At 39.1% G+C, this 17,947-nt stretch overlaps 1 protein-coding gene across 6 annotated transcripts in view; it reads right to left on the bottom strand.

Annotated features, from left to right (window-relative positions):
- Nucleotides 1-536: 536 nt before the first annotated feature.
- The window catches only part of LOC112575371 (rootletin-like), a 47,249-nt gene continuing 29,838 nt past the window's right edge, over nt 537-17,947 (bottom strand). For 3 of the 6 annotated variants that reach the window (XM_025257190.1, XM_025257187.1, XM_025257186.1), the window contains 11 exons: nt 16,519-17,782; nt 15,975-16,069; nt 14,362-14,487; nt 13,907-13,999; nt 13,225-13,614; nt 12,395-12,576; nt 12,066-12,074; nt 9,639-9,797; nt 7,033-7,171; nt 6,668-6,769; nt 537-4,136 (listed from right to left, as the gene is read on the bottom strand). In XM_025257190.1, the coding sequence (XP_025112975.1) occupies nt 4,015-4,136; nt 6,668-6,769; nt 7,033-7,171; nt 9,639-9,797; nt 12,066-12,074; nt 12,395-12,576; nt 13,225-13,614; nt 13,907-13,999; nt 14,362-14,487; nt 15,975-16,069; nt 16,519-17,782 (2,681 nt within the window). In that variant the 3' untranslated portion in view covers nt 537-4,014. Of the gene's footprint in view, nt 4,137-5,169; nt 5,255-6,667; nt 6,770-7,032; nt 7,172-9,638; nt 9,798-12,065; nt 12,075-12,394; nt 12,577-13,224; nt 13,615-13,906; nt 14,000-14,361; nt 14,488-15,974; nt 16,070-16,518; nt 17,783-17,947 lie in introns of all 6 variants that reach the window. The other 3 variants (XM_025257188.1, XM_025257191.1, XM_025257189.1) reach the window with 3 other exon arrangements.

Here is a 17,947-nt window from a genome sequence, read left to right on the forward strand (position 1 = left end):
GTATTTATAGTGCAGCTGTGAGCTGGCGAAAGATTTTCTACAAAGAGAAGTTGATACTAAACGTAATTTTAAAGAGTATGCATTTACATATGCATAACAGGTTATGTAACTATGCCCATACAGTTTCAAATGAAGGAATGTGACAGATGAAGATCTTGTAACTTTAATGTCCATAAGGGCAGCAAGATATAAATGGTTCACTGTGACTAGGACATAGCATGTGATGGGCAGAGGAAACCTAGTCATTAGCCCTTTTACCTTCAGGCCCTTGCGTTTAGTGGGTGGGCAGATGGAGTTTCTGCCTTATACAAATCTTGAACTGGTCACTTAGAAGTGAACTAACCTCAAAGCTACAGACTGAGCCTCTCTAATACCTTTTCAGCTACATTCTCATTTTTTACAGAGCATTTAAGCTTTTGCTTTTGATAAAGGGGGAAGGAATGGAGTGTTGCAAATTATGAGAAAAATTCTAATGAGCACTTTAAAAAACTATGCAAATAAACACAAACACCTGTACATGTAACAGACACTTGAAATACCTTTGCCAAAATTTTAATCCATATAATTTAGGCGACTTAAATGATCCAGAATGTTTAACACACTGCCTATGGCTGCCAACTACAGTCACCTTGCAACCTCTAGTCAGTATCTGTTAATGGAATATCAGTTAGAATTAGGTAGTAAACAGCCTGGGTCCAGCATGTCAACAAAGCGGTTCCTTTCTTGGCACATAAGATAAAACAACAATGCACATGATTTAGCAGAAGACCATGGACAAAGCTTGAAGCATAACATTGCACATGCCAGCATCAAAGAAATGTTCTATGTAAAGTGTCAACATACAGTTTTGCTCAAGCTTATAGATTAGTTGTCCTTTAAGCACTTTGCAGGCCATAGACTCGATACCTGTATTTTAATCATGATTATCCCCACAGGTTAAGGATTCATACTATTGGACACACGGGTTTGTCAGTGTGACTGTACATGACTAGCCAGTCTGCTAACAATCAGAAAATCTGTACTTTTCATTCAAGACTTTTATATGTGTGCACATGTACAATTCATAAGAGATCCTTATAGGAACACTTCCTGTACTCTTCCCTAAAATTAACTTGCTTAGAACAAGTATATGGACAAATATTGTGCTTATGACTGGTTAAGTTTTTTTTTCTTCTACCAAATTACAAATACATGTATCTGATTCATATCTTTAACATAATCCTGCCATTACACAACTTTTCCAAATCAGTGGGAGAAAAGCCAAAATGAAATATCTATAAAACATGTAGATGCCTATTCTTTCTAAGTCTGTCACAAACTGATGAAATTCATGTCAATCATCATGTACAAAATAACCTTCAAAGTATTTCTACATGAAACAAAAAGACTAGTGGGGTCTACCCTTTTTGCTTTTAATGATTGACAATGTATTACTTCAATGTATTATTTCCCCAAATGCAAGTGAATATACTTCATCTGTTTTCAAGATATGCACCTGCAAACATCACTATTTACAGAAAGAGGTAAACACTACAGATATCAGAAATGTACAGATTTTTGTTTACCTTGTGAAGGCTTTAGCCAATGGAAGAGCTATGAACCCATGTTAAGTGGGTATATCTGTGTACAAATGTGATATCATTTTTTGTTTTATCTCATGCTGTTTGTTGATATATGAGAACAGAAAGGGAGCATTCACTCAGCTTTGCCGAATAGTATCAAGCATCTATACAGAAATCTACAAATCCCATAAAAATACATGTTCACATTAATATTTCTGCTGTTCATTCTACAAGCTTCCTAGTTAATGCAGAATTTAAATCTTTTCTACATAGCAGAACCTTTTATACAAAGCATACAGAAATCTTTCTTACAATGCTAACAAATGAAAACACATTTACAAAAGAACTGGCATTCATCTTATCAGAAGAATTACAGTTAAGCCTTCAAAGTCAAGATCTATATTTTGTCACGAAACATCTACAGTAATTAATGCTTCAGCTGAGATTTTTAAATATCATTTTACAAACCACTATGCCATAAGGTGATTAGTTAAATTTGAAGTTTGACATGTGCATCAGCCCAAAGTATTTTTTGATGAAAAACATTAATTAGCCAATGAACTTGTTGCTGCCTTTCATCCTTTCTTCCCCCAAAAAACCTCAGCAGTATTTCTTCATCTTTGTTTTGGAAAAAGCATAGTGGAGAAAATTTCACAAAAAATATTTTGGTACATATTAATGGCATGGCATTACATAAACAATGAACAGTTCCATTTCAGACAATAATAATGTGTACAACACTGCTATTTTGGAAAAAAAATATAGTGGTGCAAACTTCATCCAATAAATGTTGATATATGGCAAGTCATTATATAAATAAAGAACATTTCCACTTCAGATTGTAATATTATGTACAAGAAATTAATACATATTATTTTTGGAACATTTTTGTGTGAAGCTGTCAAATCAGATGGGGAGAAAGCAGTTGTGGCTAAAAAGTTTTAAGGCACTATAAACGTTTGTTTTTATTTTGAACTAAACTTCTAAACACTTTAATGGGTCTCATCTGTGGGTTGGGAAGATCAAGGTAAGAGAGAGCGCGCATGTGTGTGTGTGTGAATAAGTTGGTGATGAAGACAGAGGGGCACAAGAGACTTATGGCAAAATGCATTCCAAGATATTATTCTGTCATTCTAAAGGTTTTGATATTTATCACAGCAGCAATCAGTATGACACACTCTGCTTCCACAGCCTACCATACTTGTAAATCATGTTGTTGCGAGATGTGCATGCACCACTTGTAATTTTTAAAATAGAAAAAAAAAAACTCCACACAAACCAACCTAAATCTGGGAACAAAGTCTGATGTAAGAAATATCATAAGCTACAAGACCCGATTGATTTTTTTCTGCAAATAGTAGTCATTGTATAATGAAAACTGCATGGCATCTTACAACAAATGTGTAAGATGATAATGTAAACAGACAAGGATGATTAAACCCAAAACGAAAAATATATGCTGCTGCCTTGTGCCCTGAAATATGTACAGAACTATCCCAACACCTAAGCCCAGCACAAATTTCAAGCAATCAACTTTTCAGAAATGCATGATAGAGGGAAAGAAGGCTAAAACATTTAACAAAGTATCTGGAAAATCTGGAGGTGCAAGTCTTCAAAATGAATAATATCTGTTTAGTTTCTTGGTCCCGTTCAGAATAACAATATACATTCATACAGTGCAACAAAGCCTTTCACGAAGACCAGTTTATTGATGCATTTGGATTAACAGATATTGACCAAAAAAAAATAAAAAATAAAAAGATTTACATTTACTGCCTTTATTAATAATGCTGCGACTCAAAGCCATCACAGTTTAACTACCACATCCCTCTGACGAGCAAATCTTCAGGACTGTTAAGTGGGTTATAATGATACCCAAACAACTGAAAACATGGTTAGTCCTCAGCTTGAGTACAGTTCATTTGAGGAACAGAAGCAAGTTAAATCACACAGATCTCATTAAGTCTCTTTGGTTCACTCTCTAATAAGAAAAGGAATGTATAATCAGGCCTAAACTTTATTCCTCGTAAATTATTTAGTTCACTCTGTCATGTATGCAGGCAGGAAGCACACACACCTTCACTAACCTGTCCACACCCTAGAGCAAACAATAAGGCAGAAAGGGGCTTAGAGATAAACTGTGACTACAGCAGCAAATATTGTAAATTGGATATTCTTCTGGAAAAAAAAAACCCCACACATTCAAAAGCCAAACTTCATATACTTTGCTGAGTTGTGGCTTGTGGAGAGTGACAAATGATGAAAAATTATCAACAAAAAGTCTGTGAAGGTACTGAAAACGGTGTGACACCAAGAAGCCTCAAAAAGTAATAGTTTTCTATAAAAACTCCAACCACTGACAACTTGGGAAAAAGAATCAAGGTGATATACCAGATATATAAATTAAAGATAAGGTGTCAGCAGGGAGAAAAATGAGGTCAAATCGGAGGCTTTATTTCCTGTCTTTGGTGCCACCCTTAGGCTGTGACTTTCTAGAAGAACGTTTCTGCGGCACCAGACCAGCTGTGCTAAAGTTTCCCTCCGCCTCCTCCAGGGTGTCTGCGGTCCTGGATACTGTGCAGATAAAGGGAGATCAACAGCATCAATTTCCACAATAAATGCTGTCTTGAATACAAAAATTTGTAAATATGAGTGCACAATTCATCTACTGTTTGGAAACATTTCTGGTCCAAAAGGTAAGAGAGCATAAATATTAATGTTCAAAGCACTGAGATTCCAGACCAGAATTTGTACAAATGTAATGTCAAACATCCACAAACATTTGCATGCATATATATTCACACATGGCTACCACAAAATCATCATATAATTTTTAACCTTTATTTCCAGAGCATAATTTGTATAACTGTAACCCAAATTCTCACTCTCTCTCAAGTACGCACATACTTGTGCCCTGGTTGATGAAGATCTGTCTAAATATATAATTTTAACCTTAATCCTTTCAGTTTTCTAAAGTTTCTTAACTATCAAAATTATGTTCACCATAAAATAATTTTAGATATAACGATGCAGTCTCAACCTCAAAAAGCAAGCTAAAAATCTTATCAGGTAGCTGAGAAATAAAGGCTCACATTCGACACAGCCCAGTCTTAGGTAGCTGTCAAATACACAAACACTCACATTCTGTACATGCTGTTATTAGTTTCAGGTTAATTCACTTTTAATTCCTGAAATTCATATTACTTCCGCAAGGTCAGTTCGCTAACACACCTTAAGCTGTATTTGATATCATTAGATGTGCCATCCGATGAGCTCACATTTATAAAGCAATTAACTCCCAAAGTTTGAACAAAGAAAAATGAAAATAGAACAGAAAAAAAGTGGATTGTTTAGAAGTTTTTCTACAACCAATACAAATCATCAGGCATAACTACTTCACACCTTCAAAGTAAACACCTTGTCTCAAATTTGAATGCACAGAGAACTGGCATGGAAGAGAGGAGGAAACGAGCAATTGGATAGAATTTTGCTTTAATCAGCATTCTATGCAGAGATCATGCCTTGTCAAAACATGAAATCACAAAATACTCCGGGAGGCAAGCCAAAGAAAGTGAAATGTGAATGCAGAACAAACAACATGCCACACCTGAAGTTGGAGAAAGGGGACTGGGAGGGGGGGTAGAAGGGGAACTAACTCTTGTCTCCTCTTGCCTGCTCCTGCCAATAAGTTACTGCAACCAACAACATCTGGATTTAAGTGGTGTCAGTAGAAATTATTAGCAACACCTGCATCAATTATTTCAATTGCCTCTAATATTGGAAGAAAGCTATAGCAGGTCAGGTGACCTAGTCAAATGTATTAAAAAGTCACCTCTTCAGTAAACATTACTCCTAAAAACCTTTCCCATAATGCTAGTCTTTTTTCCACACCCTTCCTTTTGCAATATCATGTCAATCTCAGCTCTTGTTCTTGTTATTCCTCTTTGTGTTTTATGCATTTGATTTTATTCTTCGTTTAGTACGGTTGGTTATTCTTTTATAGCTCATATGTTATTTGTTTTCCTGTCCCTCTTATGCTGTCCATGTTTCGTTCTTGTACTTAAGCACTAAGAGCATACTCCTTGGGAGTGTGAGTATTCACTTTACAAATTTTGCATTTATTATTATCATCATCTGCTAAAATATTATGTACAACATGACAGACTGATGGAAATTCAGGTCAATGTTTATATGACTGGCTGTTTAAACCAAATGACACACATTAAGCAGGACTGTCCAGGTGCACCTTTAAATAACAAAGGAATGCATTAATTGAAGGCAGCAAAGAAAAAAGGGGGAGGAGATGAGGGTTACTAGAAATGGGCAGCACACTTTGACTGACATGTAAGGATCCCTGTTCAAAAACTGCCAACACTGGACTGCTTACCTTGCTGGTTATATGACTCAGCAGTGCCTGTAGATGCTGAAGCCTTGTAGGTGTGCGGTTGTGTGCATGTACACGCTGGTTGATTCTGTCAGCTACTTGTCCGGTATAGTGTTTTGGGTGCTTTAGTTAATTACATTTGTGGGGGTTTTCTTCGTTTTGTGTTAATAAATTTTCAATGTCATTAGTAAATTTTCATATCTGCCTCAAAGTGGTTTGATTGGCCATAACCTGCGTTTGGCTGAACAGTGTAGAGAGAGTATGGATGATTGTGAGGGTAAGTTTGTTGATGCCAGAGCCATTATGTAAGAACAAGCTACATTACCGGGCGACCTTATTTGTTTGTACAGAACAATAATTTACTGCTGCCTCAGGTATTTACTATCTCTGTCTTAAGGGCTCACTTTAGTCCCTTGGGACTGTGACTCAGTCTTTCAGTAAAGCACACAGGGCAGGTAAGCACACTGTAAAAGGGGCACCACCACCATAACCATAATCATTCTGGTGAGTATTTTGCTACTGAATAATGGATGAAAGAGCAAGGGTGGCAGATGTAGTGCATTAGTTTACACAAGCGAGTTCTCATTTCACACAGCCATCACCCGATTCAGCATTTGCACACAGGAAGCAATATGACTGTGGCCTGAATGGCATTATTAACATTTTTTTTTTACTGGATCACTCAGCATTTTTCACAGCAAAACAGCGCACACCACATTACTCTCATGCCTTGAAGACAACAAGTATGAAGGCAAATCTGAAGGACTGGAGATGATAGTAGTGGTGGCTGGGGAAGTAGCCATGAAGTGGCGAAAATGTTCGTCTGCAAACATTATATTCAGACTGCTGCAAATTTCTCACTTTCCTATCTTTAGCAAAATGCCCCACACTTTATACAAAACAAACTCGAAACACAAAAGCATTCATGCTTGTTTCCATCTTTTTCACATATGCACAGATGTTCTCTTTCTCATGCATGCATGCGTGTCATGAACTCACACACATTCTCTACTACAGCTCAGCATGTTACACAAGCTAATAAAATGTAATGGAATGAACAAAGAGACTGGAAGAAAGGAAACTTACACTGCTTATACAACGTGGCTTCCCATTTTTTCCGCATGGTGTTGGTGGCATGGAGACGCTCCTGATGTTCATTGACGGTGTGAATCAGCATGTCATGACGATGCTTTTGCCTTTGAAGCTCTATTTTCAAATTCTCGTTCTGTTTAAAAGGTGTGCCAACAAATCCATTGTTCTGATCATAAATTTAAGTTAATCTATTATTATTAACAAAATAGCAACAACAATTTACCAAAGAACTGTTCCACACATGGCAAAAGGATTATCTCAACTCATCAAAGGAACAAGGATGATGCTAATCTTCAAACAAAAGTAATACAAAAATGATAAGAAATAGATGCACAAAACAAACTCGTAAGTGCATAAAATTAACTATTCCTATCTCAATCCATGTTGAAAGTGAGTTTTTTTGTGAATCCACATGGAATGAAGTATTTCAAGAAAGTCTTTTCCCCACAGGATAATGCAGACTTTTAATGGTCTGTTCCTGCAAGTAGTAGACTTAAAATAGTCATTAGACAATAGAAACATTGCTAGTAGCGATGAAAGCCAACTGTAATATTGCCTAGCACCTCAGCTTTGAAATGCTGGTCATTATCATTTTTATACAGCACAGAGGGTGGTGGTGGTAAATTTCTAAATTTCCCGACAAAAAGTTGCTTCCTCTATTGTCTGATGAAAAGTATTTTCTATTGTCTAATGAAGACAGAATTATTTTCTACCCTCTAATGGAAAGAGATGTAGTTGGCAATGCCTTAATTAAATTATTGATTTTTTTTTTCACGTTTGATGTCAGTGACATTTGTGTACCATATACAGTGGCCTGTTGCTGCCATATTAGGTGTCTGAGATGCAGATAAGAGTGTAGGCCAGGGATGCCCAAACTACGGGCCCGCGAGCCATATCCGGCCCGCGACGCGGTCCCATCCGGCCTGCAAAACTTCTGCCCACAGTGCAGGAAATCGGCATGTTAATAATAAAAAAAGACCTTAAAAAAAAACAGAAAAAAAGGAAGAAGTATTTATCCCTACGTAGGGGCGTCTCTCAATCTTTTTTTTGATGGACGAACATTTCGATTCAGTGTTCCGACTTGGTGTCTCTACGATGCAGCCGGACATTCATAAGTTGGTTTCGGGTAAACAACTTCAAATATCCCACTAATTACTCCATAATTAATGGTAAGTACAACTTGTTTCTAGAGCGGCCCGGTGGCGCAACGGTTAGCGCTGTTAGCACCTGTCACCAATACAGTGAAGGTTGGCTGCCCCGAGTTCATTTCTCGTCTCGGGCACCCTGTTCTTTCTCTGCACGTGGCACCTGTTTACAGGGCTGGCTGCTCTTCGCCAAGAACGGTCCCAAGCCCGGCTGAAAAAGGAGAAGGGTTGGGCGTGGGGCCAGCACCCCCACCCCGTAAAAACAAATCCTTGCTACTTCTTCTTCTTCTTCTTCGTCGATCACTCAAATGGACACGCCTGCCTCCTGCACAAATGATGCTGTGCGCCGCAGGTCCTCCAGGCTGCCGTGTAACTTCCTCAATACTGGCGTCTCATCAGTCCAAATGCGGTGCCTGAGTTCTTCGTGCATGGGACATTCTTGCAGTAGATGTGCTGTTGTCTGACTGCCTGTCTGGCACGGGCACTGGTCTGTCTGGCCGATTCGGAGCTTGGTGTAAAGGTGGTAATTGAGACGGTTGTGGCCTGTCCTCAGCCTGAAAATAATGACCTGCTCAGCTCTTGTAAGCAGGTAGTATGGGTCGTTTCGGTTGAAACGTGGGTGCTGCTGCAGCCACTTGTTGTGCTGTTTGGCCTTGATGATGGATTTGACTTCGCTGTAGGTGGTGGACCTGTCTTGCTGCTCTTTTTTGGATCCTTCCTTGGCAAGAGTGTCTGCGGCTTCGTTGCCAAAAACCCCACAGTGGGAGGGAATCCACTGTAAGACGACTGTGCAGTCTCCGCATAAGGAGGAGAGAGCAGTGGACAGGTCGTTCAGTTTCTTGTCTCTGGCAGTCTGTAAGGCCTGCAGAACAGACAGTGCGTCCGTAAAGAAGACGACGTTGTTGGAGGTGTCTGGACTGTTTTCAACGTGGGTGGCACCGGTCTGAATGGCAACTGCTTCAGCCTTGAAGTTGGTGGAGTAGAGGCCGGTTGCGAGAGAAAGACGGTCTTCTCTTCCTCCTGGGTACCTGATGTAAATTCCGGCGCCACCATTTTTCACGGCTTATCCTTGCTACTAAAACATCGACAACAGTAAACTGTCGTCGATGGCCTATGCACCAGGAGGTGCGAAGGGTAATAATAATAATAGCAACTTGTTTCTAATAAAAATGGTACCTGCTCTATTTTTTTTCTTTTTTTTTTGTATTTTTGCGGTGAAGCGGCCCGTGACACGCATGTCGGAAATGTGTATGGCCAGCAGGCTGAAAAAGGTTGGGCATCACTGGTGTAGGCCATATACATGTGAGAGAGATTGTTACCAAAAACAAAAAAAAAAACAAAAAACAAAACAACAAAAACACCCCCCCCCCACCAGAATCATGCAAATTGCTATCAGGTTTAGTCTTAACTGATTATTTAAAGAAAAAGACAACTAAAGAAAAAAAGTCTTCTAACCTCTTCAGTCAGCTTGGGGTCATAAAACTCTCCTGCAGAATTGACAGGGGGCAGCTGCGTGATCCAAAATTTGGTGAGAAGGCGTGCCTCCTCCTCTGCACACAGTCTCATGTTTTCGGTCGATAAGTGCAGCTCTCTCAGTGTACTGTACTCCACACTCTGTAGAACATTATCACTGTGATTTAGGGACCTTTATATGCGTGTGTATGCATGCTTACATGTGTACAAACATGCCTATGTGTGTGGTCTGCACAATGAAACATGAATGATTATTTTAAAGTCCTATTTTTTGCACAATATATCTGCAATCACTGTATACCATATTGACTCACTGCCTAATTTTATGTACTACACCTACTGTCAGACAGTCATCAAATGCTCCATGCACACACACATATGCAGACTCCCTCAACTTGTGATAAGCAACTTTTTTTCTCAGGTCCACTTTCGGTAACTGCATATTTACTCTGCTGTTTCTTTTGGTGCAGTTTTCTTTCATTCCTTTTTTTAAAACAAAGAGTCTACCCACAATTCATTACAGAGTCTCAACATTCAAGAAGTAGCTTAACTGGATTTCATATAATCTCAAAGTAGTGCATGCATGTCATTTAGCAGAAGCGATACAAACTTTTGTTCTTGCGAGCCCCATGCCTCTGTGAGTACTTTGATTACTGCTATGGTTCTCATCACCTCATTAAAAGCATGGCAACTAAAATCTCTCTAAAGTTACACTTGGAAAGGCAGTAAAAACTACAAAAGCTGCATAAATGTCAGGTAACGGGGGGAAAAAACCAAGTAAGTACAATGGGAAACAGTTTTAAATTTGTATTCATTTCATTAAAGCAACTGCTCCTAGGTATCGTTATCAAAGGGCAAGGGATAAACAGCTTTACACCAGGCTGTTTGAATTCCTGGGTTTCCATGCACTGGATGATTGCCCCATTTTTGCAGAATGGTAAAGATACTATAAACTAGGGGATAGTGTTCAGTTTCGTGCAAAGCATGAAAATGCACGGCCCAGAAAAGCTTGAGGATAAATCTATATGACTGAATATTATGACTGCAGAAGCGACACTTACGACCATGTAACATAAGAATTTGCCAGAAATAGTCTCATTAATTTAAAGGTTAAGATCTCACAAAATGCTTTCATGTTTCACTGAGTTTATTTTGCTTTCAAAGTACAAAGTGTTGGTGTAGAGGAATTATCTTGAAACATGCTCTGAGCATGCAAGGATGGACACATGCAGACAGACATTTATAAGTGGCATAGCAATGTATTCCTTTCATTCTAATTGACACATGGATCAACAGGCACATCCTTCCATGATGTGCACACATGCAACAGCAAATATGCCTTATCTATCAAATTTGAGCATTAAACACATGCCCTTTTCAAGAGAAAATTATATTAAAATAATTTTACCAATAAGGCTGTGCTAATTTTTGTTTTAGGAAAACAAAATGGTTGGCTGGCTGGCAGGCTGGTGTTACAGTTACCAACTAGGATATACCAGATATACCATAGTCCTAGCAATGTTATAGAGCTTGTCCACATTGGTTGGTTGGTTGTGTTTTATGCCATACCAACAACTAAGGTTATATCATTGTGTTATAGAACTTGTCCAGCCCTGCATGCAAGCATCACATCCACAGATACATATCTGTGCTGGAAACAGGATCTGCATCTAGATCTTACAAACTTCAATATCTTGGCAATAAGTACTGTACTGCTATACACCACAATAAAACAAAAATATCTACCATATCTTATACTGTATGCACCTGCACAGCCTACTTGGCAGATGAGCAAAACTCTCAAACATAAGTGTTACAATAACACTGCTTAAAGAAGGATCACTAATTCTGTAAATAGTACGGTCATTCCTAAACTTTTTTTTTTTTTTTTTTTTTAGGCCCTTTCACCCTCTGGGGCATAGGCCATCGACTACAGTCTTAACTGTTGTCGATGTTTCGGTAGCAAGGATTTGTTTTTTACATCCTCCTTTCAGCCGTTGGGACATTCGTGCAAGAAATGAACTCAGGGCACAACCTGTGCTGTTTGGTTACTATCAACATCTGCTGTTTTCCTCCTGCTTTAAATGCATTTTGTCCATGTCTGCTACTTGTCTTAAGCGATGAGAGAATGCTCCTTCATGAGTGTGATTATGTGCTATATAAATCACACGATTATTATTATGTTCATTCGGTTCAATGACTTGCTCCCGACTGTTCTGTCCAGCTCTGCTCCCAGCACAAGACTGCATGCCATACTCACAAAGAACAAGGACATGAAGAAAAGTTTTATCTTCTACTTAACAAAATGAAAACTAAAACACCCCAAAATGAGACAAACTGCATCGCATCATGCAAACACACACAGGACAGGCAGGAGTGTGCAAAATAAAACACTTTTAAAATGTTTACCTTGATGATCTGCAAGGGATATAGAACAGAGGCACGTAAAAAGCAATCAGTAAACTTTTTTTTAATAAACCTTTTTTTAAAAATTATAATTCTGGTAAGTACGCCACTTTGGATACTAAAACTGCGGCTTAATCAAATAAATCTTCAAAATTAAAAAAAATTTTCAACTTATTCTTTGCTTGGTTAACTCATCTATTCAATCAGAAGTAGAAATTCTAAAATTCTAACACATTATAGCAGCTACTGCCTGTAGTTATATGTGCAAGCCCCCCACCACCCCTTTCCCAAGTGATCCTTTTCTCTTGATCACCATCCTCCTGTCCACTGACCTCAGACATGGTGACAGAGGAAAAGGTCTTCAGTCTGTGGTTGACACGTGCTTGCATAGCGCTAAGTAGGCCCAACAGTTCTCTGTTCTCACACTTAAGCTTCTCATAGCCCTCAAGAGCTCCCACTGCAAACAGCTGCCGCAGGTCGCTGTCCACCTCAACCTGTGGGATGCCTGTGACAGCTAAATGCATGCCAAGAATGTTTAAAGACCACATCACAGATTATGCATGATAAGGAGCAGAAATCACATTAACAAATGCGAGTAAGTACTGACATCGTATTTATCATGGGGCTTATTGCACTAGCTCTGGTTATTAGCTACATTGTGTGATCAAAGATCATTGCCTGTTGACGAAATACCAGTCAGCATGACACAGTTAAGCGAGTGTAAATCACCAAGCTTATTGTAGCTGTGATCAGAATGGACCATAAGAAAACACTTAGAATTGTACAGCGCTAGTTTCTCTCCCTTTTTCTTTTCCATTCTCTTTGAATAAAACCCTAAGCAACTGTATTTTGTTTTGTTATTTAAAAATCTGACTCAAAATACTATGTATCAACTGATTATTCAAAACTGACACATGCCTTCTGATTTTGTTGTCTGTTGATGTCATCAATATTTGTTTCTATTCCCATGCCAAGCCACTCATTTTACATGGCAAACAAAATTCTACCAGGCACAGATGAATCATTGAAGTCAATTTTCCAAGTGGTACATTTTCATTAAAAAAAAAATCAACTGAAGCTTCCAATATTTGCAAGTGACATCAGAGCAGTTTTATCACATTTAAGTATCAGGCTAAGAGAAAACATGATTGCAACCACTTACCAGATGGCAGACTGCTTCCTTGCCAGTATTTCAAGGTTTTCGTTGGTGTGAGAGGCAGCACTATATCCCCCCTGGCACCAGTCATAATAGTGTCCATCCTAAGATTTTTTTGGTTTAGATTACTGAGTAAGGCTATGTCACTTTTGGGCGATCCTTTTGTACTTGGACAAAGTGCTGTTGGGGACTTCTGTTCTGTGAAGGCTTTGGGGCTGAATCCTAGTCCAGGAAAACGGTCAAGTTCTGACAGAGCTCCCAAAGAAACAGCAGTGGATTCTTCAGTCAAAACAGTCTTTAGCTGGTAAGGGGAGTCAATATTCTGATCTTCAAAAAGTGAGTCTGTAGAAAACCCTTTGAGCCTCTGGCTGGCAGAACTGTCCTTGTCTGGAGGGGCTGTTGGTGGCATACATCCAACAGAAACAAGAATGGGGGGGGGGAAGGTGGGGAGGAAGAAAAATAAACAATTAATGAGTGATAAACAATCAATATAAATGCTGAATTAGTTGTATATGAAATGCAACAGAAGAAAACACAAAAGTAGACAAACTTTAAAATCCTTTTCTCCATATACCAAAGAAATTATTTTGTACAAACAAGACCTATTCCAAAAAGCAGTTTGTTAGTAAGGCACCTGGCCTAAGCAATATATGCCATGTTGTTAACTAAACCTGGAGAACTGACTTACTGTGACTTGAGCTTATAGGACCATGCTGGGCCTCAAAACTATGGGATGAAGTTCTGTGGGGCACATCAGGGCTTGGCTTGCCATCTGCAGCATCTGTCATAATGAGGACAATCAAAGCATTTAAATGCCTTCTGAGTAATAAAACAACAAACACTGTAGAAACTTTAGAAGTGCTCTTAAAGTGCTTTAATCTGGTGATAATATAAAATAGTAAAAAATAGTAAAAATGAATAATAATAGAATGCTGGAAGTTAGCGTTTAAAAAAAAACCCAAGGAGCAACATGTTCGTGTTACAAACAGGACGGCCAGGAATGAATGGGATGAACAGCCTTAAATGAATGGGAGCAAATTCCAGCTTTGAACCTGTAACTAAGCCACACATAAACCTACCCTCCACAAAACCCCTTCCTAGGAGAAACACACAAGCCAATCAAAGAAGGCAACAAGACGCTACCTCCATTTGTAGATGCAGGGCTCATATTTCCCCTCTCTCTGTGGCGGCTGATTATGTTCTCCACAAGCTTGCGAGTCCTTGTCAACTCCTGAAGTAAGTCCCTCATCAGCTCCTTCTGACTTGAACCTGAGACCAATACAAGATGAACAGTAAGGCTTTACCATCACTGCTCCACCACATATTTCATACACATCAACACAGCAAGCATTATAGATGCCTTTGCTTGTTACAGGAATCCCCAATCAACCAGATATACAAGTTACTGTAATTATATTCACTTAAGTGACAGAAAGAATTCATACCACACTCTCTCATTCACTGAACATGATGTCTTAAACTCTTTCCTAAACTATCGCTCCTGCAGAATCACGCATCTTCCACAGTAACATTCACCGACCATAATGTGAACTGGATAGTGTCACAAAACAAATTACACAGTAAATAATAAATAAGAAGAAACTGTTGGTGCCTTTAGGCATGGTTTAACTTTAAATTACTTCCCTTAAGGAGCTAAAATAGTCAACCAATCAGTTACGTTATATTTGAAAATAAATGAGTCAGTTGGTGAAGAGCCATGTTTGAAACAGTTGCCAGTTACTAAATTTGACATGGATTTATACTCCAACAGCAAAAAATGACAATAGTAATATTTGAAGTGTAATGTACATCATAATGAAATATTTCACTGTTTAGGACTTTGTATACATTGTGGGTTTTTTTAAATATTTTGCCTCATAATCTGCTTTTGTACAGGAGCTCTCCATTGCACAGTGATCATCTTTTATTTGAATTTAGTACCAGAAAACAAGAACTATATCTCTTGCATATCACTAAAATGTTTTTTTTTTAAAAAATGCTCTCTAAAACAGTGTGCCAATGATGTTTTTATTGTAGGTTAAAATGTGTAAATATAGAAGCATAGTGTACTTCATGCCATCACTCCTATCCTAATGCTGAATTGCTTTGTTTTTTAGTCCATATCAAATGACTTAAAACATACAAATATTCAAAATATGCTGTAAGTAGAGACAGAAACAATACAGACCTATATTCTGTCATTCACTACTAGGTGTTCTAAACACAATGTCTCTAATAAAACATACAAACATAGAAGATGTTTGAAGTCACTCTTTTCATCATCTGTAAATTTCCTACACTAAAAAAAAAGTCAGAAAATACTTGCAGGCCACCACTGAGATCCTATAAACTGAAATCAAAACACTATCACAGTATTGTACTTTACATGACTGCAAACTTTTTGCAGTAATTCAGTTGCTAACCCTGTCTTCTTTACCAGCCCCAAAGATGACAGATGTTGCTTCAATATTTTGCTATTTCTGAGTAATTTTTAAGGAACCAATATATTTTCAGAGTTAAATCTGGATGGAGCTAATCTTGACATGGTTTTTCTTACATTATTATGACTGCTTCATAAGTACTATAAACACTGTTCTGCGCAATGAGCCAGGATACTGCACTATACAAATTAACTTTATTTGTATTTTTATTGCTTGTGATAGAGCTCCAGTCAAGGAAATGATTAGAAAATTACTTTTTATAAAAAAACATATGGAGCTATAATGGCTCGTTTTTTTCTGCCAGAGCTCACTCACTGTCATCAGCCTGACACTGCATGTCCTGGTACAGCCTGACCTCGCAACGCAGTGTCTGATTGACCTCTGTCACTTCACTTAAAGCTGCCCGAATTCTGAAAGAAAAATGCTTTTCTTGGGCACTTTGAAGCACAGCAGATTTTTAATCATTCTGGAACTAAATAATCACAAATTAACTGTTGTTACTCTTAGCTTCAACTAAAACTCCTTGGATTACAAGAAATAAAAACATTAGTCAGGTGAAATGCACAGGTGAAACACTAGAAACAGCTAGAAGGAAAATAAAAAACATTAAAATTTCATAGCTACAATGAAAGTAAACACTTTTTCTTTTGCTGTTGGAATGTCCAAAATGTAGCTATTAAATGCTACATCAAGAGCCAGAGACTCTACAGGTTAGGAAACAAGTTTTAGTAAAATCCATATGTGATAGCACACATCCTTAAAAGGATGAAACGGGTTGGGGAACAAACATTTATTTGAGTTCAGTGAGAATTTACATTTCAGCTAAGCTTTAAAGAAAAGTGAGCCTTTCCTCATATACCTCTCATATTCTGGAACAAGTCGTTTCAGCTGGACATCTCTTTTTCGCAGTTTGGCTTCTCGTTGTTCAAGCTCTTTCTTTAACTTCTCGACTGCACCCTTCTGTTCCTCCACGACTGCCTGCAAGTCTCTGGTGCCTTCCTTGCTGCTCCTGGCTTGCTCCTGGGACTCTACCACTCGTGCTTCTAGATCTCGCACACGGTTTTCCAGTGAGTGCACCAAACTGTCAGCGTGCAGTGCCACCTTCTGGCAGGCACTGGCCCTTTCCTCTGCCTCCCTCAGCTCAGCCTCTAGTCTAGAGATCTGTTGGTGCATGTCCTTCAAGGTGGCCTGTGTCTCCTCTTCCTGCGCCTTGCACTTCTGCAGAGTTGCCTGTGCTTCCTGTTCCCTGGCCTGGCTCAGGTGCAGGCTTTCCTGGGCCTCCTTAAGCTTCTGTTCACACTGGACTAGCGTCTGCTGGTGCTCCTTCATGCACTCCTCCAAGTGCTCTGCCCTCTTTCTCTGCTTATTTGCCTCACTCTTCTTTGCACTAGTGGCCTGCATCACCTGCTTCTCAAGTTCTTCCCTCCCACGCTGCAAGTCACCAAGGGCTTCCTCCAGATGCACCTTCTGCTGCTGCAGATCCTGTACAGCAAGCTCCCAGGCATGAGCCTTGTCTCTGACTTTCTTCAACTCCTGCTCCAGCTCTTCATGCTTCCGCTGAGACTCCAGCAGCTGACCCTCCATATCCTGGCACTTGTGCTGAGTTTCCTTCAGTTGCCCTTCCATCTCTTGGCATTTGTTCTGGCTGTCCTTGAGCTGGCTTTCAAAGCGCTGGTTGTGCTGCTTTGCTATGATAAGCTGCGTTGTTGCAGCCTGCAGCTGCTGTTGACCAGCTGCCACCTGGTCCTGCATCAGATGAATTCTCTTCTCAGCTTCTTTGAGCGCCCTTTGGACCTCTCCTATCTGCGCATTGCGTGCAGTCAGGGTCACTTCGTGCTCTTTGTCTTTCCGGGTGCTTGATTCTTCCAGGACTGCAATCTTTTCTTTCAGCCTCTTTTCTTCTGCCTCATACTTCTTCATTTCTACTATTGTCTCCTTGATGACACTCTCCTGCTGTGTGATGGTTGTGCGGAACTTAATAAACACATTCTCATGTTCTGTGATTGTCTTGCTATTCTGGACGATTGTGTTGTCCTTCTGTAGAAGCTCCTCTCTCAGCTTCTGTAGCTGAGCTTCTAGCTCCTGAACACGCTGGATCTTGCACAAGAGTGTGGACTGCATATCTGGAACAAGATATACACACAAGTAGGTTCATTTCCATTACTGAGGCAACCCCTCATATTAATACCAGGCCCAAATCTCTGAATTTCACCTTTATCCTGCAAGATTCCTATAAAGAGACAAAACATTAGCAGGTACCATAACAGATGCTTAAGGTAATTAAAAAT

Source organism: Pomacea canaliculata, linkage group LG11, assembly GCF_003073045.1.
Source record: "Pomacea canaliculata isolate SZHN2017 linkage group LG11, ASM307304v1, whole genome shotgun sequence".
NCBI classification, from domain to species: domain Eukaryota; kingdom Metazoa; phylum Mollusca; class Gastropoda; order Architaenioglossa; family Ampullariidae; genus Pomacea; species Pomacea canaliculata.